The sequence below is a fragment of the Saccharomycodes ludwigii genome, chromosome I (assembly GCF_020623625.1).
Source record: "Saccharomycodes ludwigii strain NBRC 1722 chromosome I, whole genome shotgun sequence".
Lineage (NCBI taxonomy): Eukaryota > Fungi > Ascomycota > Saccharomycetes > Saccharomycodales > Saccharomycodaceae > Saccharomycodes > Saccharomycodes ludwigii.
Window position 1 is genome coordinate 1,111,741 of NC_060200.1, and position 25,710 is coordinate 1,137,450.

At 31.3% G+C, this 25,710-nt stretch overlaps 6 protein-coding genes across 6 annotated transcripts; 2 read left to right on the top strand and 4 right to left on the bottom strand.

The window, feature by feature from the left end:
- Positions 1–715: 715 nt before the first annotated feature.
- On the bottom strand, positions 716–5,602 carry SCDLUD_000471 (myosin family protein; the record flags this gene model as incomplete). Its single annotated transcript, XM_046078501.1, has 1 exon — positions 716–5,602. One exon carries the CDS (start codon positions 5,600–5,602, stop codon positions 716–718), a length of 4,887 nt encoding a protein of 1,628 aa, XP_045936804.1.
- Positions 5,603–6,214: 612 nt separating this feature from the next.
- Positions 6,215–10,816, top strand: SAW1 (DNA-binding protein SAW1; the record flags this gene model as incomplete). The annotated part of the gene is made up of 2 exons (XM_046078500.1): positions 6,215–9,441; positions 9,838–10,816. 2 exons carry the CDS (start codon positions 6,215–6,217, stop codon positions 10,814–10,816), a joined length of 4,206 nt encoding a protein of 1,401 aa, XP_045936805.1.
- A 446-nt stretch (positions 10,817–11,262) lies between these two features.
- PRO2 (glutamate-5-semialdehyde dehydrogenase) lies at positions 11,263–12,603 on the top strand (the record flags this gene model as incomplete). The annotated part of the gene is made up of 1 exon (XM_046081519.1): positions 11,263–12,603. One exon carries the CDS (start codon positions 11,263–11,265, stop codon positions 12,601–12,603), a length of 1,341 nt encoding a protein of 446 aa, XP_045936806.1.
- Positions 12,604–12,808: 205 nt separating this feature from the next.
- DRS2 (aminophospholipid-translocating P4-type ATPase DRS2) lies at positions 12,809–16,717 on the bottom strand (the record flags this gene model as incomplete). The annotated part of the gene is made up of 1 exon (XM_046078499.1): positions 12,809–16,717. The coding sequence occupies one exon, from the start codon at positions 16,715–16,717 to the stop codon at positions 12,809–12,811; it is 3,909 nt and encodes a 1,302-aa protein (XP_045936807.1).
- Positions 16,718–17,302: 585 nt separating this feature from the next.
- MAK16 (ribosome biosynthesis protein MAK16) lies at positions 17,303–18,235 on the bottom strand (the record flags this gene model as incomplete). Its single annotated transcript, XM_046078498.1, has 1 exon — positions 17,303–18,235. The coding sequence occupies one exon, from the start codon at positions 18,233–18,235 to the stop codon at positions 17,303–17,305; it is 933 nt and encodes a 310-aa protein (XP_045936808.1).
- A 612-nt stretch (positions 18,236–18,847) lies between these two features.
- On the bottom strand, positions 18,848–25,066 carry LTE1 (mitotic regulator LTE1; the record flags this gene model as incomplete). The annotated part of the gene is made up of 1 exon (XM_046078497.1): positions 18,848–25,066. The coding sequence occupies one exon, from the start codon at positions 25,064–25,066 to the stop codon at positions 18,848–18,850; it is 6,219 nt and encodes a 2,072-aa protein (XP_045936809.1).
- Between the last annotated feature and the right edge of the window lie 644 nt (positions 25,067–25,710).

Sequence of the window (25,710 nt, forward strand, 5' to 3'; positions counted from 1 at the left end):
CTTTTTTTTTTTTTTTTTTTTTTCCCACATTTTTCAATATTTGGTACATTTTACAAGATTTAAAACAATAATAGGTTATGAGATCAATATGATACGCTTTGCTGACTTGAAGGGTAGTTTGGTATATAAAAATAGTAAGTTTTGGAAAATGCCTAAAAATAACAAAATTAAAAAAATAAAAAAGTCTACACTATATTGCGCAACTCTTATTTGCTATTAGTTTATTATTCTCTGTACGGCTTACATTATTTCTATCATTAAACACTGTATGATTATATATATGATATTATTATTATTATTATTATTATCTGTCTTTTTTATTATTCTTTTATTATTTATACCTTCTCCATACAATTTGCCTTTTATTTTTGACATATATTACCCGACATTATTATTTAAAAAATGTCCATTTCTTAAGCCTCGTAATCTGAGACTTTTTTTTTTTTTTTTTTTTTTGAAAATAATAATAATGATAGATATCAGACATCTTTGCACTTTCAACTTTTGTAGTTTATACCAAAGCATGTTGAGGCAAATCCAAAGAGGAAATAAAATAAAATAAAATAAAATAAAATAAAGTTATATTTACTAAGCTAAGATACAGAATAAATTATCAGTATAAAATACATATATACACAAATAATTTTAATAAATTTTTTTTTTTTTTTTTTTTTTCTTTTCTTTTCTTTGGATAAATGATCAATATGACATTAACTCAAATCATTTCTTGTTCTTGCACACTAACATGTTTTGTGACTAGCTCGACAATTCTTCTAGTGATTGGTAAATTCAACCAAGCAGGAATATAAGCCTCAATTTTACCGAATTCACGTGTTTCTAATGAATTGTATGGATCTTTAAATGGACCAGTGTTTACAGTTAAGAAAATATCACTTCCATGAGATTTATCGTTAGAAGCAGCCTCCTTCTTGACCCTTTCAGCAATAAAATTTAAAATTTCTTGAGGCACTGGAGCTTCATAATCAGCAACTGCATATTGAGTAATCAATTTTTGGATTTGAATTGGCTTTAATGATGAACAAATTTCCCAAATAATTTTAATATCCTCTATAGTGGCTTTTTTCAATTGTAACAATTTGGCTGCTTGTAACATTTGTTCCAAACATTCGGTACCTTGAGGTATATAGTGCGATTTACACCATTCTTCTAATCTGGTAACATTATAATTTAACTGTAAGCCACGTTTCCAAGATAGGAAATTACGTTTCATAATTAAATCATTAAAACAAACCGCGTTAATGTACCTTAATAAAGTCATAATAACCTCACGGAAAACCTCTGTTTCAACATGATAAGTCTTCATTGACCAATAAATATTGTTCAAAAATGTTAATATATCATCCATCTTGTAATGTTGCTGTTGATTAAATAATTTGGGCAAAAAAGCAATATTTTCTTGAGCGACGAATCCAGGCAATGATTGTGATAAAACAACAGCTGAAACAACCTTCTTTTCCAAATCTTTTTGTAACTTTTTAACCCAAATATTATAGATATTATAACTTAATGCGTCAAAATCATCTTTTAGTTCGGCTACTAACTTAACATATTCTTCATACTCGTCCTTATTTAACCCGCTGTTGTAAGCATCGTCATTCAAAATGGAATTCTCAGCAAATACAACAAAGGAATACAATTCACGGACATTGGTCAACCAAAATGCACCCTTCAAAATTAAGTCATCACCTTTCAAGCCGGTAACCAATTTTTGAATTGTAGATAAAACTTCAGCTAGAAAAATTTCACTCTGTTTTGTCAAACCTAACCTCCACATGTCACTCAAAATAATAATTAGAATTCTAGCAGGATATAAAACCTCTTTTCTAGTTAACTCAACAGCAACACCAGTTTCTGGAATCTTAAATCCTTTCAACAAACCAACAACAATCTCATCATTCAAAGCTTTAGTATCATCAAATAATTTATACAACTCATCATTGATTTGAGACAAGACACTATTAATTGATCTATTATCAAATGATTCAGCATCAGCAGACTCGTTTTGAACACTATTATGAGTCGGAGATGAACTGTCAATGAAATTGGAGCTGGAAGCAGCGACGCTAAACCTCCTGTCGTCATGAGGCAGAGTAGTGTTAGACGTGCTAGTCTTGTATAAACCACTAGCAGTCGTTGAAACAGACCTGGAAGTTCCGCCTGCAGCAGTGACAGCAGCAGCAGCAGCAGCATTACTATCAGTTAATGATTTTTGTAATCGTTGAATCTCATCCTTCAAAGAATTAACTTCATTCTGTAAATCACTGTTCTGTGTTCTAGAGCTAGTTAGTTGGTCTTTAATTCCATTTAACTCATTCAATTTATCTTGCACTTCTTTCTTCAATTCCTCTTTATGGCTTTTTAAAGAGTCAATTTCAGCTTTAGCATCGTCCATTTCCCGCTTGGCAGCGGTAATCTTTTCTTGCAACTCTGAATGTCTAGATGTATGTTTTTCATTTAATTCATTAATATTTTTACTATGCGTTTCTCTTTCTAATTCCAAAACTTCTTGCAAATTAGCATTGCTTTGTAAAGACTCTTGTAAACCAGTTATTTGTAAATTCAACTCCTTGTTTTCCTTAATCTTTAAAGCTAATGAGTTCGATAGTTGGATAACTTTATTTTCTAACTGATAACTAACCTCCTTCAAATTATTGACAGATTCTGCTTCAGCCCTTAATTTAGTTAATTTTCTTTGAGCGTATTTCCTTCTAATCAGTGATTGAATAACAACGGTATGTTTTTTATTTTTTATGTATTTTTGTCTTGGTTTAAAAGCCCTTGCTCTTTTTTGGATTTCTATAGCTGCATCGTATCTGCGCTTCTCTAATAATTGTGTTTTGGCTACTTGCATTCTAACAATGCTTTGAAGTCTAATAATGGAATCTAACGTGTCCTTAACATTACCTCTAACTACAGAACCTCTAAGTTGAGATTGTACCAACAAAGCCAGATGTGTTTTAATTTGCATATCAATAAGTTTACGTGTATAAAACCCAGCAGAATAACTTTGTAAAAATTTAATGGAATCCAATATTTGTAAATATAATTTACGATAATACTTGGCCCTAATATTCTTTTGGATCTTAACAATCGAGGTATTTAACTTATCACTTCTCAGTTTTTCCAAACTGGCCAACATACCAGCTTTGAAGAAAACCTTAGTTAGCCCTAATTGATACTTTTTAGGTTCAGTTTTTGTATATTCTAAAATTTTTTTGGTCAATTTTTTGATGTCGCTCGCAGAAACATCAGTAGAAAATAAAGAAGTCCAAAACTTGGAAGGTGTCAATAAATGATATCTTAGGACAAATTCGTCATAGGTCCATCTGGTAGGAAATCCAGCACATGAAATTCTGATCGTTTCTAAAACACCACAAGCTCGCAATTGGGATAGAACCATTAAATTATCGAACTTCCAGGCTTCTTTTTCCTCATTCGGCTTAATACAACGAATATAATGAACATTTGTTGTATTTATAGTCTTCATCAAGTCAATCAAAGAAGCTTTGAAAATCGAACCCAAAGTTGGCTTCCTATTTATGGTTCTGACTGGAACAACTCGCTTCTTGGCCGCATTGTTATTATTTTCGTTCTGTTCCTGCTTTTCCTTTTCAGCTATTTTAGCAGCATTTCTCTCAATGGTACCCAAAACGTCTTTTAAAGTTTCGTTTGTGGACGCTTTCAAAACTTCCAAGTGGCCATCCGAAACGGTGTCTCTATTCTTCTCGATAAAGCCTTCGACATCATAGGCGACATCGTGGGCATAATGTTTAACAACAAATTTGGTCTGGCCAAATCTTGGTTTAGAGAAAACTTTGTTGGTTGGTGGTTTGTCCAAAGTTTGATATAATTTTTGGATCCAACTTTCATCAGAACCAGCCGGTAATCTACTTTCTTCATCTAATAATGATAAAATACCCAATTTATTTTCAATCAAGTCAATGCATGGTTGGTTGTCGTTAAATTCAATAAAAGACCATTCAATCTTTTCCTTAACATATTCTTCTTGTTCTAATTTGAAAACATGCTGGTTAAACTCTTGCTGCAATTTTTCATTGGCATAATTAATGCAAAATTGTTCAAAAGAATTTTTTTCAAAATGTTCAAACCCATAAATATCTAAAACACCAATGAAGGATTTCACCTGATCTTCAATATTGGGATCACATAATACAACATTGATGTTTTCAACAAGCCAATCAAATAGAGCAGAATAAATAAATTTGGCTACAGAATCCTTAGCAACTAAAGCCTGTTGATAGCTCAAGTTCGACATAATCTTTTCGGATCTTGTAGTGATTTGTTTCTTAACAATCCATCTTGAAAAATTGTACGGGTCCACCCCCAATAATTCACATGCTGTTAACAAATTTGGATCATCAGATTTGACAGAAGAATCATTCCGGGTCTTAACAACCTCAATGTTCCCAATGTGTAAAAGGGCAGCTAATATTTTAAACAGTTCAAATTGAGTTTCTTTGGAAATACCAACTAATGATAAAGCATCAACTGTGATTTGATATTCTTCAGCATCATTGACACCCTTAATTGTATAATCATCGCCACCTTGATTAATGTAGTGATAATCTTGGATGGACGTCAACTTTAATTGTGTTTTTTCCTCTGGAGTCAGCCCACTCAATAGCTGGTAAAATATGTGGTAGTTCCTTTCTGTTTTCGGTTGGAAAACCAATCTGGAACGTTCCAATAAATATGTTCTCATCCTGGCACCTATAATGGATATATTTTTATCAAATAAAATTTCTAGGTATTTACCAAATCTGGAAGAGTTATCATTCCTAATAGTTTTGGCGTTACCAAAAGCTTCCATAATGGGATTGGTAGCCAAAATTCTCTTTTCGGTTTCACTCATTTCAAGAGCATCATGGTCATCATCGTTGAATTCCGCATTTTGAGATTGTTCCACTGTAGCAAAATATCTCATTATATATTTTGCACTAACAGTTTTACCGGCACCAGATTCACCACTAACAACAATAGTTTGGTTTTGTTTATCATTTTTCATTAATCGATAGGCCTCCTCAGCAATGGCAAATAAATGTGGTTCTAATTCTCCTCTTCTCCTACCCGCATAGGCTTGGATCATGTCTTGAGAGTATAGTTGATCAACACGATCAAATGGATTAGTAGCAATTAATACAATACCAGAATAAGTGTAAATTTGTAATTGAGCATATCTAGTTTTGATAGCATGTAAAACAGCTGGTTCATTCAAATAAGACAATGATGTCAAATCTTCAGTAGACTCTAGAATAGGTGGATTTCTTAACAATGGCAGTGTTGCGCCTGGGTTTTTAATTGCGTTGGACTCGTCTCCAACAATATCGTTTTCATTTTCATTTTCATCTAGATTGTTTACAACAATCTTGACAATTTTATTGTTGTCGTCACCGCTAGCTGCATCTTCTTGTTGCTCAGAGCTTGAATATTCATTGTCTAAGGTTAATTCCAAGTGGTGCTTGCCATCTTCAGACACAACATGTTTAGTAATTTCACCACCGATCCAACCTAACTTTTTGTCAGGATACCAACAGCGAGTTCCTATTTCATAAGAAGACATTGTTTGTTATTTTTTTTTTTTTTTTTTTTTATTACTATTTTTTTTTACTATGAATTCAAATTGGAAATAGAACAAACAGGATAAAAATAGAATAGTTAACAGAGAAAAAAAATTAAAGCACAAAAAGTTTTTAAAACAAAGATAAAAGTTACAAAAGAATCAAAGGAAGAAAAGAACGAAAGGAAGAGTCTAAAAAGCTAAGAAAAAAAAAAAAAAAATTAAATAAATCATACGAATCAAGTTTTTTTTTTTTTTATTTTTTTATTTTTTTATTTTTTTGATCGATTATTCTTAAGCAGGATATTTACCCGCATCTTCTACGTGTCCTCATTCTACTTGTACATCTGTACATCCAAGACATATATATATATATATATATCTGCATTTCCGATATCGAAATATAAAATCTGCTCGGATTGGAAATGTCACGGACATATATATATATATATTTTTTTTTTCTGATTCAATACAAAAAAATAAAATTAATGAAAAATCGTACATCAAAAAGAAATGTTAGTGCTAACTAATACGAATATCTGTACATAGATGCATATTTATATTTATGTTTATATCCATATGTATAAGGAAATAAGTAAATATCCTTGAATTTAAATGTTCACGCCACAAAGTAACACAGATAACAATAGTGCCAGTATTAATATTAAAGCTGATAACAACACAAAAGAAGATTCTAATAAAAATGCTACTAAACAATCATATACTTCTACGTCTTCGATAAGAAATAATATTTATCAGTCATTAAAATCGAACCATCCTAATAAGAATTTTAAAAATAGTCATTTAATGAATCCAATAAATACATCTTTTACTAAGAACCACAAGTCACATTCTACTGCAGATGGAAGTTTTAATAATATTAACGAGTCCATAGATGTACCCGCTATAACATTGACTGAGGCAGATAACATTTCTAAAATCAGAAAAAAAACCCCGATGTCTATTGGTACTATGACAGCCGTGACTTCTAATGATAATGATAAAACTGAAAATAATATGGTCAATAATGATTATGCAGATACTGGTTCTCATATGGATAATAATTGCAATTCTATTTTATTAACTAAAGCCCATAATGTACCAGTATATAACCTGCATAATAATAATGATAATAATAATAATTCAAACAATTTAAATTATAAAAAAAAAGATGGATTTGATAATAGTGAAATATTTTTCAAAATACATAGTAGTACTAACAAGAATACAAATAATGCCGCCAGTTTCAACAATAATATTATAAATGGTAACGTTGATAAAAACCATCTCGGTTTGAATGAGTTTTTTCAACAAAACAAAATCAATAATATGACAGAGGATTTAGAAACCAGAATGAAAAAAATCACAAATGTATCTAAAGGCAAATTTAGTGATTTAGTATTTTCGCAAGCTCCTCTGCATAATATGCCCCCTAACGTTAATGCTAATATCAAAACTTTAACGCCGCCTCTACCACCTCCTCCTCCAGGTTTATCCTTCTTATTATCTGATGGCTCCCCTAGTGAAAGAAGACATAGCTCTGGTTCAAGGTCGCATTCAAGAACTTATTCATCTTCAGCTCTCCCACCCATCACTAAAATAGTAACAAATACTTCTTCTACTTCATCATCAACGTCGTCAACATCATCTGCTCCTTTATCTGAAGTATTATCTGACTCCTCATCTCTAGCAATAAAGCCTTTAAACAACTATGCTACTGAATCGTCTTGTGAGACAGCGTTAAAAAATGGTTCTAATAATAGTAATAATGGTCATAGTAATTTTTTAAATGTACCCTCAATTACCAATTTTACAGAAGTGAAAAACCCTCGCTTGAGACTGTCGTCTTCTTCATTACATGTACCTAATACAAATGTTACTGGATCACTTGATAAAATGAAATCCAGCTCATCATTAAGAAAAATTAATTCGAATTCTTCTGCTTATTCTGCTAGTAGGCTACAGCTGACACCTAGTGCTGGTAGCGGAGGCAGTATTGGTTCTAATTTAAAGTCGCATACAATTATGACCGGTGTTTCTTCTTCGCCATTTCATCAAAGGACTTATAGTAGTGGTATTAATAATATTAATGGATCTGACGATTTTTATTCATTGAATTCAAAGCTAATGCACAATCATGGTAATGCACCAACTGGTTCACAAAAAAATATTCTTTTGAATGACCTACATAACAAAAATAGCAGCAAAAGATTAGTGAATCAATTTTTTGAAGATTTCTCTAATATTAAAAGTAGTGATGGTGTACGCACCGAAAATGGGGGAAACAATAGTAATAGCAAAAATCCAGACATCGATAATATTAATGATAATGATCTTGATATTAATAATAGCAACAATAATAAACCAAACTTATTGCTTGATGATCAAACAAATAATTCATTTTTGATTGACGGTAGCCATAAAAATATTTCTGATAGTGTCAATAATAATGATAGTAGGAAAAGATCTAATACACTGCTTGACGATGAAAAAAATGTTTTCCCATTCTCTGATGATCATCCAACAAAATTTTATAACACCAGTGATAACAGTAAAGATAATTATGATGCCACCACTATTAATGGTAATAAGTATACTGACAAGAATGACACGAATGACAATAATGTTATTACTAACAAGATCACTAATGATGATCATGACTTTATTAACTATCATTTAATGGATGAACCCAATCATCTAAAGAAAATAGCGACTTCTGATACAAATTATATGAGTTATACAACTCCGCATAATTATTGCTACAATAATAACAATGGATATCATTATTTTCGGCACGACAACGGTGATGATACAGCACACAATGAAATTTATCAGGACAATACAAATGACAAAAATGGAGATAACTTATTTGCAAATTATTTAATGTATGGGTTGCACTTAACTGGTTTCCATAATGTTTATTCTCCTCATAGCAACCGTCGTAATCACCGCCGACGTGCTCCGAGTAGTAGCGGGCGGAGCAATAATCAATTTTGGACACCTTATAGTCATAATAATTTTTATTCCAGTAACCTGGTAAATAATATAAATAAGAAAATTAATAATACACCAATTCCAAGTAATCTCGCCACAGATGACCATTTAAATGTAGTAGATTATTCTTCAAGGAGCAATAGCAATTGGTCTTCGATCTATACCAAAGATAATGGTAATAATTATGCTGAAGATTTTAATAACAATCCTATAATAAATGAATATTCTAGTAATGGCACATTATTGGAGACTTTAAAACCACATAAATCAAGAGATTCCCTAATTTCAAATGAAACCAATTTAAATATGCTTTACCCAGGTTCTGGTAAAGACTTGGCTAATATTCTTATTAGTGAAGATTTAGGTAAGATTAATAAAAACATTCGGGATTATTTAAATAACGTTGTATTAAATAAGACAAATTATATTAACAATAAAATGCAACTACTGAGTTTGTTAAAAAACCAATTGAAATCATCGAATGAACAGGGGGACCAGTTAATTGAAGATATTGAAAATAGTCTAAACGAACGGATATTACAAAATGAAAAAGATTTGGAATATTTTGCTGGGGAGCTTTATAAAAACATTGATAGTAACAATGAAAAATTAAAAGTTTTAAGGAAGAAAGTAGAAGAGTATTCAAAATTATTAAAGAAAGAGAAGGAAAGATTAGCTAGAATTGAAAACTTTGTAGAAGTTTTAAAAATTCTAGATAAGGCACATAAGAAAATGAAATTTATCGATAAATTAGCATATCAATATTATTCCAAAGGTGGTAATAAAGGTATAAGCACGATTGGGGGACCTAAATTCGCCACTTTCAATTACAATGTGGAGAATATAATGTGTAGAGGAATTGTTATTGATTCGATAATTGTAATCATTTCCTTGCTATTTGTTTTTTATTTCTTTATTTAGGAGAAGGATGGGCGGGTAATTAAGAAAAGAATCAAAAAAGTATTAAAAAAAATTAACCGGAGTGGCAAATTCGACCAAAAGTGAAAAAAAAAAACATATATATATATTTATCTACTCACAGTTCTAATGTACGGATGTCGTGTTATTATCAACAAAGCACTTAAGTTAATATTTTTTTTTTTTTTTTTTTTTTTTGCAATCCTTTCCCATCAATTCTTAATAACTGATTAATCAAAAAAATAAATAAACAAAATGGCCCCAAATATTACATTCCTCAAAATAAACAACAATTCAGTTTTGCCATTAAGAGTATTTGTTAATAGAAGAGAAGTTTTTAAAAAATTCAATAAAAAAACAGGGTACGATTCAAACTCTAAAATTGATAATATCGTTTTCGAAGCTCCTGTTTTGTCCAATAATTCCATAATACGCTTGAGATCTCCTTTAGTATCAATATATCTATCAAATAAAGATTTGAAAAGTCTATGTCAAGATTTGAAGGATGATTTGTTGCTAATAATTTATGAGCTAGGGAATAATCTAATACAGAATAAAATATTGAATAAATTAAAAATACAAGAAACCCATAATGTTACCAGTAACACAACCAAAAAAAATGATAAAAACAAAATAAGTTTTGATGAAGTAACTAAGTTAATTCACAAAATGAATAATTTAGAAAAAGGTGATGACAATTCAACTCATATCAACGGTTTAACTCTAAATTCCAAGACCATACAGAGATTGTCTAAGTACACATTTCTTATTGAATTTGAACATTATTGGACGGTTAACATCATTATTAAAGATATAAGAAAGTTATCTAAAATAAGAAACATCCTACTTTTAAGGGAAGCAGCCAATATGGGTGTCACTGCTAACAATGAAAATGTGAATCTTCCCAAGTCTAGAGTAATACTTTCTGAATACAAAGATGATAAAATTGGAACCAGTGCTTTAGGAGAAGAGAAAGAAACAGATGATAAATTTAATAACGATGATAATGATATTGACAATCCAGATAATTTGTTGCAATATACAGGTAGTATGGACTCAATGCAAGTATCAATAAGAACTATTAAACACAAAAAAACTACTAAGATATTAATTGAAGATGAAGACTCTGTATCTGAAATTCGCAATGCGGTTGTAACTGTAGATGAGGATACAGAATTAAATAGAGAAGATGAAAAAATAAAGTTAGTATTTGGTTATGACCCAACTTGGAACTTAGGACATTGTATAGACATCCAAGTGTTGTCTAGACCAAGAAGATCGACTGTTAGGCCATCGGAAACATGAACGAACAAATGGAAATGACCATTTAAAAAAAAGAGAGAAAAAAAGAGAGAAAAAAAAGAGAGAAAAAAAAGAGAGAAAAAAAAGTTTTATTATATTCCGAAAATCTGCATTCCGTAATCTTCGGAATTTGTATTATTTTTTTTTTTTATTGCCCTTTTAAAGGCTTTTTGGTGTTAGTCATCAAAAACAAAAAAAAAAAAAAAAAAAAATATTCTCTAAACTCATTCATAATAATTAACCTTTTTTTTCCCGAATCCAAGATCAAAATAACGTATACAGTATTATTATTATCCTTCCCACTGGCCTTTTTTTTTTTTTTTTTTTTTACAATTTTTAAACATTATTTCAACGTATCTAATATAACTTTAGAAAAGAGAAAAAATACATATATAATATAAATTATAATAAAATTCACATATAGACAAAAATAAACTTATATATTGATTATGTCTTCCGCTGAACTTATTGCCAAGAAAGCTCGTATTGCTGGGAACATCCTGAAAACTTTATCTGATGAACAGCGTTCAAGTATTTTATACAAAATCCATGATTCTTTAGAAAAAAATGCAAAACTAATAGAAACTGCTAACAAATTGGATTTAGAAGTTGCTCGTGGATCCAATTTAAGTGAAAGCTTGATTAAAAGATTGGATTTATTTAAAGGTGACAAATTTGCTACCATGTTACAAGGTATTATTGACGTAGCTAAATTAGCGGATCCAGTTGGTAAAGTTTTGTTAGCTAGAGAACTGGATGAAGGCTTAACATTATATAAAATTACGGCTCCAGTCGGGGTTTTGTTAGTTATCTTTGAATCCAGACCAGAAGTTATTGCTAACATTACTGCCTTAAGTATCAAATCCGGTAATGCAGCCATTTTAAAAGGTGGTAAAGAATCTGTAAATACCTTTAGAGAAATGTCTAAAATTATCAATGATACTATTGCTGCTAATTTTGCTACCACTGGCGTTCCAATTGGTGCTGTCCAATTGATTGAAACCAGACAAGATGTTTCTGATCTACTAAGTCAAGATCAGTATATTGATTTGGTTGTTCCTCGTGGTTCTAACAGTTTGGTAAGAAATATTAAATTAAATACAAAGATTCCTGTTTTAGGACATGCAGACGGTATTTGTTCCATCTATATAGATGGCGAAGCTGACTTAGTAAAAGCTAAGAAAATTACAGTTGATGCGAAAACAAATTACCCAGCTGGCTGTAATGCAATGGAAACTTTATTGATTAATCCAAAACTAAACAACTGGTGGGAGGTCTTAACCAACTTGAATGAAAATGGCGTTTGCTTACATGTTACTCCCGAAGTGAAACAAGAGTATCTAAAACACAATCCAAAGGGTAATGTTCTTGATTGTGATGAATCTAAGGACTTTGACAAAGAATTTTTATCTCTAGATTGTGCTGTTAAGTTTGTTAATAGTGTTCAAGAGGCTGTACAGCATATAAACACTCATTCTTCGAAACACACTGATTGTATAGTTACCGAAAATGAAAAAAATGCAGAATTTTTTTTGAAGGGTGTTGATTCTTCCGGTGTTTATTGGAATTGTTCTACCAGATTTGCTGATGGTTTCAGATATGGTTTTGGTACTGAAGTCGGAATCTCTACAAGTAAAATTCATGCCCGTGGTCCCGTTGGTTTGGATGGGTTGGTTACTTATCAATATCAAATTAGAGGCACTGGCCAAATTGCAGGTGATTATTTGGGTGCTGGTGGTAATAGATCTTTTATTCATAAAGATTTAGATATTAAGGACATTAAATTGTAATTTTTTTTTTTTTTTTTTTTTTTTTTTTTTTTTCGTTGTATACTAATAAATTATATGGATTTTATGTAAAAAAAAAAAATTATATTAGTGCTTATTTACTAGATTAATTATTTTTTTTTTTTTTTTTTTTATTCTTATCTAAATACAATATAATATTTCCAGATAAAACATTGGAAAGTAGCAAAATAATATACAGACATACTAATCAAGCGGCTGGAGAGTGATCCTCTTTGAAAAGATCCAAAGATGCATCATGTAATTCGCCATGAATACCCCTTTGTTGAGTAGTATCATACATACGCATAATCTTTTCTTGTCCGCCATCCTCACTTTGAGAAAAGGCAAACCCTCTTTGTTTTTTCATTCTTTGAACCTGTCTAACTTTACGAATAGCTTTTTGAAATTGCTCAATACGTGGTCTATTATCTGTAATATTATATTTTTGCATTTCTTGGACAACATGATAACTAGCTGGTATATAATTTCTTCTGTAATATTTCCAAAGAATATCTCTCAACAAAGCGAAGACTGGTAGTACAATACACATACACCAAAATGTAGCTGAACCATAGCAATGAGAGGCAACTCCGCGATATTCAGTGGAAACGTTGGCATGTGGCATTATTGAAGCATATATTGGGAAAAACACTATCCAAAAGACCAAGGACCCTGGAATAGCCCAAATAGTAAATTTAGTCCATTGGTTTGTAATCAATGCAGCTTTTGCCAAAACAGTGATAACACTTGCGGTGTAAACAGCAACACCCCAGGTCCAATGATCGGCTACTTCACCATGCATATGCAAAGTCATCCCATTTTTATAAAATAAAATGGATCCAATAAATGTCACTGCAGAATGGTAGAATCCATTAATAATCCACCCCCAAAATATGGTTACATTAAAAAATTGTCCCTTTTGTCCTAGTCTGTATAGTTGTGGATAACGATCCAATAGTTTACAACTAACGAACTGATCAAAGACACCCAAAACAAATGGTGGTGCAACGGTGAAAAGCAAGTTATAAAATGTCATAGTCCATGATTCCATGATAGATTGACCAGAAAATGCGTTGGCAAAAACATACCAGAATTGAGTCATGTATAATGCAATATTTTTATAAAAAGAATATAAAATAGCCTGGGAAATTCTTTGGTATGACCAAGAACCATGTACCAAAAGCAATTTTTTTAAGTGCTTAAATTGTCCGACAGCAAAATCTGCGGAACGAGCAGCTTGCATACCTTCCATACCACTGATTCCAACACCAACATGCGCAGCTTGGATCATGCTCACATCATTAGCACCATCCCCAATGGCCAAAAGTAAATCGTCCGTCTTTTTCTTCACCATTTTAACCACTAGGGCCTTTTGTAAAGGCGATACACGACAACAGATCACTGCTTTACACAATGAGCTCAACTGCATCAAATAATCGTTCAAATCCGCATCCAATGCATACCCTAACGATTTACCATCAATAATCAAAGCCAAGTTGTCACTGCTAATTTTGGACATATCGTGATCTCTTAGGGCCTGAAGTTTTTCAACCAGATTCTTTTCAGTATCTTCTTTGTTCGTCTCGTTTATAATTAACAAGCTCATATCTTCGCTTAATAAACGACAACTCATTCCAATGTTAATCGCTGTTTCCTGTCTATCACCCGTTAGGATCCAAATATTAATACCTGCCTCTTGTAAAGTTTGAATAGTTTCCGGAACACCCTCTTGAAGCTTATCCTCGATCGCTGTTGCCCCAAGTAAATATAAGTTTTTTTCGATTAATTCTGCAGCATTGTCCAGTTTTTCAGATCTATTATCCAAAGTTGTAGACGCTTTGTCATAAATCTCTTTCCAAGTACTATATTCGTTTTGGGGGATATCTCTAACGGCAATGCACAAGGTTCTTAGCCCCTCAGTTGCATAATCTTCTAAATGTCTAGTAGTGCTCTCAACATATAAATTTTTTTCTTCATCTAATCTTTCAAAAATTACTGAGTCAGCACCTTTGCATAGTAATTTTATTGAACCATCAGGAAACCTGAAAATAGTGCTCATTCTTTTCCTTGTAGAGTTGAATTCACAAATGTTTAGTAATTCGTATTCTCTTCGCTCACCGTTACGATCTACAGAAATGGTAACAGAACTTGGTTTACGAATAATAAATCTATAGCCTAAATCAGCAGCGCCTTGAACAAGTGCACCCTCGTCTGGTGAAGCCGCCTGATATTTAATGGATCCATCAGCATTAAGTTCGGGAATCACTGTATGGCAAATAGATAAAAGTGTTAAAAATTCATCAATTAATGGAGAAGCAGGATCCAAGTGATCTTTTAATGTATTTTGCATCTCTTGGAAAGTATGATACCCAACTTCAACCCCATCTTCTACGGTAGGCTCCTTGCCTTCAGGAACAGTTTCTATATAGCATTTGCCAGCAATGGAGCACGACTTAAATTCCATGATGTTTCTTGTTAATGTACCAGTTTTATCACTAAAAATATATTTAATCTGGCCCAATTCTTCAACAAGAGAAGAAGTTCTAACAACAGTTGGTGTATCAGTCTCCTCGTAATATAAATCTAAGTCTGAACCAATCATGAAAGCTTGATAATACTTAATCATTTCAACGGTAACAAATAATGAAATGGGAACCAAATTTGAAAATAAAATCCAATAAGTTAAAAGATCTTTAAAAAATAAACTGGCTTTGTTTGTTTCTTTAACGTACAAATATTGTAAATGTTTAGAACCTGCAGATACCTGAATTACATTGCCTATGGAAGAAATTAAAGATAAAACAATTAAGACCCCAAACAACGCTACGATTTGTAGATTAATAATTCTTTCCACTGCCGTCCGCTTGATTGGTGTAGCGGTAGCATTACGCATCAATTTGGTTTCATGGCCTGTATTGACAACAAATCCATAAATCCATGCTGTATTTCGAATCGTAGCACCTCTTAGAATCATTTGCTCAGGAGAAAGCGGGAAAACATTTCCATTCAAATGCATAGTCCCTTCATAAGTATACAAACTTGAATTAGGAGCTTCAGATATAACTCTACCGCTCATTTTTGATATATCCGAGGCATCGATAATTTTGGTTGTTTCTGGCTTTGCCTGCTTAATTTTTAGATTTGTCTCTCCGTCTAGATTGGAAGTTTCAATATAGCATAGGCCTTCTGGTTCCGATGATGAAATCAAAACCACGTCTGCAGGTACTGCTTTTTCAGATTGAAGTTTAACAATATCACCAACAGAAATATCAACCCATTTTTTTTCAACAAAATCATTTATTGAAGTGGAATAAATCAGAACAGGTGAATAATTTAATTCTTTATCTGAATTCAGTCTTTTAATATCTTCTATACATTCTTTTATGGCCGAAATAACTAAGACAACCATTAAAGTGCCAATTGTAGTATATCTATTTGTTGGAGAAACACCTGGTACCTGCTGAATTAAAGATGTAAAAAGAAAAAACAAATTTGCATATTTAGAAAATTCTTGAAACAAAAACTTGGGCAAAAAAGTAGCTGCATTATATTTTGTGGTTGAAATATAATTACTTACGAAGCTAGAGTTAGCACTAGGATCATTAATAAAAATTTCTCTTGTTTGGGATTCAGAATTTGACGGAAAGTTTTTCCTCAAAATATATTTGTTAAACAAAACTTTAATGTTGAATTGCATCCTAGACTTTTTATACCTTTCTTCATCGGTATCTTCATGTAGATTGTCAAAGGTGTGCATTTCAAAGGTTCCTGGTGTTGTTAACTTTTTCTTACGAAAAATTTTGCTGAAAAACCCGCCATGTTTTTCCTTTCTAAGAGGTAATGATGAAGAAGTATTATTATTATTATTATTATAATCAGTTACATCAAAGTTATATGCATTTCTGTCACTGAATGGATTATCGTCGAAATCATTTTGAATGTTAATATCATCCAAAGTTAACGTATTACTAGCTGCATCGTAATCGGTATCAATAATAGCCGATGCTCGCTGCTTTTTGGGAATATTATTATTATTCAGATCTCTTGAATCGTTTTCTAAAAAATCCAAATCGAAAAGTGGTTTATTATCTACACCGTTTAAAGCCTCCTCTGGCATTTTATATATATATATATATATATTTTTTTTTTTGGTTCCTTAAATATATTGTTTATTATTCTCCCTTGTACAAAACTTACTACCTTTTTCTATACTTTACATTAAAGTTCGGCTGAATTTGGCACTATCACTTAAAATTAGTTAGGGATTAAAAATAGCTTAAAAAAATAGGTTATAAAATATATAAAAATAAATAAATAAATAAATAAATCGTAGACTTTGCTCATAATACAGCTGTTTCTTAAGGCTATGTACACGGACTTCGGATTGTCAGGGTTTTAAATTATTCTGGACATTTTTTGTTAGGGGAAAAAATTATTTATTCAGTTGTTCAAACCAACAATTTTTATTTTTTGATTTTTAAAGGTCAATCTTAAAAATTATCAACTTTTTTTTTTCAGGAAAAATACGCTGTATATATATATATATAATGTACAGATATATAAATTAGATGTAGTATTATTTAAAAAGGTTAAAACAAAACAAAAAATAATAATAATATTGTATAACACAATGAATATGAGATGCATTAATATGGAGAAAATTAAATAATCATTGTAAGTGCCCTATTTCCAAGTACGCATTTCAAGCTAACTGTTCTTCATTTGGTTGGATTTCTTCTTCTTCGTATTCAATTTCAACTCTTGGACGTTTCTTTTTGGAAGCATTGCTTTTGTTACTACTCCGCTTTTTGTTGCTTGCTTCATCGTCAGAGTCGTCTTCCGAATCATCATCATCATCATCATCATCATCATCGCTAGAAAATTCATTCGAACTGTCTTCACCTAGCCATTCTTCTAAATCTTCTACATCCATAAGTTCATCCTCACCATCATCTTCAACATACTCAATTTCACCTTCATCACTGTCCTCTTCTTCTTCTTCTTCTTCTTCCATATCTTCTTCCATATCTTCTTCCATATCTTCTTCTGTTTCAACCTTGCCCAAAACCTTTTTCCAGATCTTTTCATCAACATTTAATGGTTTATCCCCATATGCACCGCTCTTTAGTCTGTCCAATAATTCTTTCTCAATGGCTTTTTCGATCTTAGCGGCAGCCAAAGCTTTCCTTTCCCTATTTTCTTCCCTCCTTTTGACTTTAGGAGCCACCCCAACATAGTGTCTCTCTTCTTCTCTCAAAGCTAATCTTCTTTCCGTAATTGCTACCTGGGTTAGTCTGGTTAATCTTTGCTTACATTTATGGATTAAAAACTTATTCCAATATAGTAAATGTTCGTCAATCTGTTTTAAAGCTTTTTGATAATTTTTAGATAACTTAATTCTTTCCCACCATTTAGCTGGCATATGAGCCCTTTCTGCTGTCTTCATATATAAATATAATCTTCCATTTACATTTTTAACGGTTGCATATCTAGCATTAGCCAAGGGACATGATTGTCTATTACATAACCCAGTCACATTATATTCATTTCTACAAAAGTTTTGCCCTTTGTCGGTTTTCAACTTATATGAACAAAAGCTGTGGTTAATTACTTGCCAAATGATTTCATCAGACATTGTTAATTTAAGTTGTCTTTTTTTTGTTTTTTTTTTTTTTTTTTTTTGCTGTTGTTCTTGTTTTTTTTTTATTTAAAACGCTTTTTAAATTATGCCAACTTAGTAAAAATATGGCTCCATGAAATCTTGATATTCTAAAATTGTATACCAAATCCTTAAAGTAAAAAGATGTATTCACTGCAATCAAAAAAAAAAAAAAAAAAAAAAAAAAAAAAAGAAAAGAAAAGAAAAAAGAAAAGTTTTTTTTCTGTTTTTTTTTTTCTATACATCAAACGCTATTTATTTAGTTCCATTACTGATGAGTTTGTTCTGCGTTTTATCTAAGTTAAATAATTCATTGAAAACATTAAAAAAAAAAAGAAATGTTAAGTCAAGAAAATTCAAGCTTTAAATATTTAAATCTTTTCCGACTTTAACGCTTACCGAAGCACCGCTGTAAGAATGATCTAATAACATAATATGACAGTATTGTTACACAAAATAGGTATATTATTAATCTACACATTATAATAAACTTTAGGAAATTGCCTGAGTTTGGTGATAACAATATAAAAACATTAAATATGTATAAAGAAAAAAAAAAAAAAAAAAATCAAAACAAAGTAATTGTTTTCAAACTTTGGTTGCAATTTCCAACTCTTCTGGAGTTAAGCAACTAATGTAGACACATTTACTCAATAGCTCACTATCTGGAGTAATATCATAAAACTGAACACCCCACTGAACTCTTTGAATGAAATTCTTTACAATATCAACAGAGGTTTCAAATTTTCCATAATTAACCATGTTTTCTGACAACCAATCTTTCTTTTGTTCATTTAACGACAAATCACTTAAATATAATACGATAAATGGAACACAGCCCTTAATTGGGTCCATTTCATTCATGAATTTCCTTATGGTAGAAAAATTTCTGTCCAAAGAGGGTATTTTTTTTAATTCTTCCCAAGTTAATAAATCTCCTGGTTCAACTAATCTCCAACTTTCATTGTAAGTTTGAACGATAATAGAATTTAATGCAAGGACAATTTGCAAAACAGTATTGAAATTTTGCATTTTCACACAATGCTCTGCAATATGAATGAATCTTTGAATTGTGTTTCGTCTTAATTTTGTATTTGTGGTTAAAACAATCTCAGAAATAATCCAATCTACACATAGATTAAATCTTGAGACAGCCAAGTCAATTCCAGTCAAATGCTCGTTATAAAACAACACTTGCAACCATGTGGTAAAAGTTGGTAAACTGTGTTGCATATTTAAAGTCAATAAATCTTTCCAATCAATTTCATTCAAAACATCACGTTCGATAAGGGTCATTTGAATAGCAATGCTTAGTGAATCATACATCAAAATAAATGGAATATGTTCATTAGCATTTTGCAGTCCAAGTTTAAAATCATCCATTTGATACCCGTTCAATAAATTTCTAACTTGTTCATCGGCAGAGTTTTCCAAAACAAAGTTATATCTTGGATTTTCATTAGTATTATTAGAATTATTGGTTTCATTTTCTTTGACATCATCATCATCATCGTTGTGTTGGTCTTTGTTATCTGGGAAATATTCGTACATTGTGAATCTCCTATTATTTCTTCGCTTTTCAATTAATAAAGATTGTCTATTAGATAAATTAGTTGTGCTAGTATTTTTGAACAAAGGGTTTCTTTCTGGTGACAACCTATTCAGAGTTCTTAAAAAGGGAGCAGTCCCATCGTCAGCAGAATTTGATGGTTTTGTAAATGGGTCTTTTTGATCAACAAATTTAGAAGAATCATTACTTGATGATGGCGGAGTAGATTTCAAAGAATTCAGCATATCCTCTTTTGAATTCAGCCTATCGTGATCCTCCGTATCATCATTATCGCTACTGATCTTCCTTTTTTCAGATTTACCATCCTCTTTGGAATACGTACCTTCTAATTTCATCAATGCAACGTCAACCGGATTGTTGTTCTGGAAAGATTCATCCGGCATTTGAGCAAATGTAACAATGTTGGGAGTGTTACCCTTCTTTGTAACATTCATAGTGCTGCTAGAAAAATGTAAGGGTTCCGTTGAGTCCGCTGAATTTACTTCCAAAAGCGAAGACGTCTTTACTGAAGAGGGTAAAAACTTTTTCTTTAATCCATTTACAAAACTGTTTCTTACTTCGGTAGTTGAATCCTCTTCTGCGTCAATATTCGCACTGGTAGCAATACTGCCGACATCTAGAGCACTGGTGTTTTGGTTATCATTGGTAGAATCAGCAACAAAAAAATTGTTGTGGTGATTATTTTTTGCAGTAATTGCTCCATTATCAGCTGAAAGAGCATCATCTTCAACAATTTTTTCAAATGTATAATTAGCGTTAATGTTATCATCGGCAGCGGCTGAACTTATATCATCACCATTGTCACTTATATGTGAATTATCCCCTTCAAGAATAGATGTGGGTTTAAGTCTATCAACATATTCATCGGTAGCCACACCAGTAGCGATTTTTTCTTTCTCGCCGTGTTCGTCCTCATCAGCAGAAAAAATATAATTTTTCCCATTGTTCCTAGGATATTTGAGTGAACCATGATGACTGAGCGAATCAATAGAAAAATCTAAAAACGATAAGTCTGATTTACTTTCTTCTAAGTATAAGGAGCCACCATGTTTGGCTTTAAATGCCTTCCTCAAGTCCATTTTGTCACTAGTTTCAGCCTGCTCCAAAACTATTTTTTTTTCTGTATCAATTTCTAAAGTTCCAGTATCCGAGATAATTTTGTCAATACAGTCATTACTGGATTCCTTGATATATTTAACAAGCGATTCAATGCTTGTACTCTCTACTTTTCTATCACGAGACGTGGAAGTAGCCACATTTTGCTTCAATGAATCCGCCACTCGTTCATCATCTTTACTTGCGTCAGGTAGCAATGGATGACTCGTTATTGTTTTGTTACTATTGGATTCCTTTATAAACCCAGAACCTGGTCCTTTCAAAGTTCTATTGCTATTAGACTCCTTTAAAAATGAATATTCTGAAGCCTTTAACGTTTTATTACTTGTTGATTCTTTCAAAACCCCCTGTTCTATTGAAGGCATATTTAACGAAACACGCTCGTCATTCTTTCCATTGATAATATCAAAATTATTTTTCTTCGGAGAAACCAAAATCACATCTGTAGAAACACTAGAGATGGATGACGTACTCGATCTGTATGATTTTCTATTCAATACAGTATCACTAACTAATAAGCAACTTATAGCTTTTTCTAAACGCTCCAATTGATATTCATTTTTAACAATCAGCTTATCTCTCTTGATACTAGTAGGACTAACCGGTGATAATTTCATGATAGATGGGAAATCACTATTTTCATCTTCGTCTTCTGTGTATATTGAAGTTCCATTGTTTTCATGGTCAATAATTTGAATGGTGTTTCTTAAGCCCTCATGATTAGTATTGTCTTTTTCCATTAATCTTAACTCCTGTTCTACTAATATACTATCCTTTTTAATAAAACTACGATTTTCTAACGGTGATCGTATAACTACAGGAACTGATTGGTGTCTAGGATGAGAACTTTTCTTATTCAAATTTTTCAGAGGGGTAACTGAATTTTTTCTGACAAGTGATCGTTGGTTGATGTAGATTCTTCCACTATTTTTAATACTTGGTTGGCGTTCAGATAAATTAGCAGCATCATCATTAATGCTATTTAAAGCTAAACTATTTTCAATATTTGTGTTATTGGACGGCAGTGCAGTACTTGAAGACAATTCCACATTCGATGAAAGATTTCCACCATTGTCCGTTATATAAGTAACTTTTCCAACAGGAGATGCGTCTTTTTGGCTCAAAATAGCTGTATTATTACCGCCTTTCCCCTCCCCAATTTCATTTAGATTCTTTATTTTTTGAATATTTGCAATGTTATTGTTTCTAAAATAACGCTTAGAACTTCTTCTTGGCACCTCCAACGGAAGTGCAATGTTTCTACCGGTATGGATAGAATTGTTTGTGTCATCACCATTATTATCAGCTTGTTGACCTTTATCTTTGGTAACATCTCTTAAATTATTAATTCCAGATTTCCTCCTTAAAACAGTACATTTGTCGTTAGTATTGTTGGAAGGAGAAATAGTATTAGTATTAATTTCTCCTCTTTGATCATTTATTTGGATAAGCGATCCCTTGGTTATTTGATCCATAGAAATGGATAAATTTGAATCGTATGTGATATACGATAAAGTGGAGCCCTGTGAATATCTTGACGCAGAAAAATTTGACAATCTTTGTAATTTATAATCATAATTGATTGCCTTGGTAGGTGTGTTATTTAAAGCGTGTTGTGAAAGCAGTTCACAATCAGCACTGGAGTATCCAACCTTTTCTAAAGAATATAAAAAAGATTTATTTTTTGATGCCAAAAAAATGCTAGGATTGCTCTCGTTTTTTTTATGTTTTCTGCGAAGAACCATGGAATTATTTTTATTTAAACCTATTGAATGATTTGTTTTTGTGGGTAATCCTGAATTATTTTTTGTAGACTTTCTGTCCTGGAAAAATGGGCTTTTTAAAACATATTCCGGTTTTTGTGCTAATGTATTTCCAACAACAGAACTGCTTGACAGATCTGAATTTTGCAAATTCACAAAATTGTTACTGGTACTTTGTGATTTCTGTCTATTTAGTTGATTGGAAATTGATAAAACTGAATTTGCAATAGAATTCACCGTGTAATACAAATTTAAATTATCCATACCATTAATGGGTGCTGGCGTTTTAACATCTTCCGCCCCATTTTGTTGTTCAGTTTGAACGTTATCATTATCAATATTAATATTATCGGTGTCCTCATTAGCATCAGGAAAATCTAGAATTTTATGATTTTCTGGAGTAGTAAAATACTTATCTTTTTCGGAAGAGTCCACCAACTTTTGTTGTTTTTCTTTTTGTTGGCGTTGCGCAGACAACTCTTTTAACAACTTGTTTTCCATTTCAATTAGATATTCAACCTGATCAATACTTCTTGCACTTAAAATATCAAATTTAGGTGTTTCCATGAAAATATCAGTAGCATTGTTTGGTTTGGAATCTAATGATGTAATTGAAAACACATACTTAACCAAATTGTTCATATTTTTCTGATTATCTTCGCTATCAGTATGAGTTGTGACAGCATTTTTGGCTTTCATTTTGTCTAAAGTATTATTTTCTGTAGCAGGTCCTGATATGCTTGATCTTTTTAAAAGCTGGTTATTATTGTGTGTCTTGTGATTAATAGACCACCGACTTAACAATTCGTTTACACTACCCCTCGTTATTTTCTTCTTTAAACTGGTGATACTACTGTAGCTACTATCTCTGGTAAAGCAAGTGTTCTCTACTTTGTTGGATGTCGTTAAGGTTAATGTATTTCCTGGATCTTTTACTTTCTTCTCTGATGTTGGAGGAGGTCTTAATAAGGGTTCATTAGTGCTAATAACAAATTCTATCTTTTTAGCTGGAGTGGGTGGAATAATTTTGTCTATTTTCGATGACGACGGATATTCAAGTGAATTCAAAAAAATTTTGATATTATTACTGTTATTAATATTCTCTGGTGCTTCTGAAACTTTATTAGTTTTTTCTACTTTATTTTGCAAAGGTAATTGGGTTTTTTTTCCTAAAGAAGAAGATGAGAGGTTTGAAGCAGTTGTTTTGTTTTCCCCAACATTAGCATTATCTTTGATACCTTTATTATCTACAATGGGAGTTGTGAAATTTCTAGGATACAAAAAAGAATTTCTAGATTTAGAATTGGCAAGTATAGGTGTTTTTGAGCGCAACATTCCAGTAGCAATATTATGAGTCTTGTTGATATTGTCATTATTATCCTTTAGTTCATCAAAGGTTGGTAGTTTAAAATTTAAGTTGTTGATATTATTACCATTATATATCGATAAAAAACTTTGGTTGCGAAATCCTGGGTTTGAGCTACTTTCAATGGCATAAAAACTTAGGCTATTTTTGCTTTTATTTCTAATCCAATTATCGCCGCTGCTATCATCATTCTCCCCTTTTGAAGATTTTGTCTTTGAAAACGGATCTTTAATTTTGTATAGCAGCCAATCTGTTACATATTGGCTTATATTTCCATTAGAAACCGTGGGTAAGTTAGGTAACTGGAACCCATCAATAGTAATTGATAGTCTAGAAATCCAGCATTTTTTCAAATTTACAATGACATTTGATATAACTTTCTTTGAATTATTTGAAGATTTATTATCATGTCCGCTATTAATCAAAATATTGTGAGATGAGTTTAAAAAATTTAAAAACTGTTCAGTCAAAGTGTGGGATGTTGCAAAATCTTCAATGAAATAATTTAACACCCAATGCCTTAATAAAACAAAGGTACGAACTAATGCTATCTCTCCCAACTTGTGTCTTTTTTCATTTACACCATTCTTTTTTGTAGAAGGAGTAGTATTCAAAACTTCTCCAATACACCAGTTAAATCTATTAATTAATAGGCTTAGTAAGTCTGTACAAGATAAAAAGCGTCTGTATATGATAAAAAAATCTGAAAACAAATTATAATCTACGACATCGATTGGTGAACTTAAAGTCACTATTAGTGCTTCTATGGTACTACTTATTATTTTTTTTTGTATTTTAGTTGGTAGAGTTTTGTTGTTGTTTGTTGCATTGGAAGCAGCAGTTTGTTTGTAAGTTATATTTATTACATTGCTTGAAGGTGTTGGATAATAGTCAGGATCATTAAAAATTGAGGATGGCGAAACATGATAAACTGATCCTACAGATGTACACTCTTCTGTGTTAGATGCCTTCTCGTGCTGATCTTTAAACATTAATTTATTTATTTTTTTTTTATATTTTATTTTTGATATGGTATATACAAAAAATAAAAATAAAAATATAAAAAAAAAAAAAAGAAAAAAGAAAAAAAAAGGCAGGAAAAACTTTAAATCAGTTAATATATTATTATTGACTTGACTTGGTATTTATTTCTGAATCTCAATGGACTTATTAGGCTTTTGTTTTTGGTGTAAACGAATGTACTGGTTCTACTATTAGTATTATTTATATTAGCCTTTTTTTATAGTATATCTAGAGTATTTGTCAAATAAACAGATATATATATTATTGTTATTTAGATAACAGTTATTTTATTAATAATCAGTGTTATTTAGTAAGTTTGTTTTTGTTAGTACTTATGAGTTATAATAATTTGAATGCGCTTAAAAAAAAAAAAAAAAAAAAAAAAAAAAAAAAAATAAATACAAATCAAATCAGAATTATAATTTTGAATTTTTTTTTTTTTTTTAGATATTTTTGGCATGCGAAAAAAAGGGAAATATCTTTTAGATGGGCGTCTCTTTTTTTTGATTTTTTGTTATTATTTTTATTTTATTTTCTTTTCTTTTCTTTTCTTTTATTTTTTTCCTTTGTGTGAAGGATAAAGAAAGAACATGCATGGTTTTCTTAGTAATTC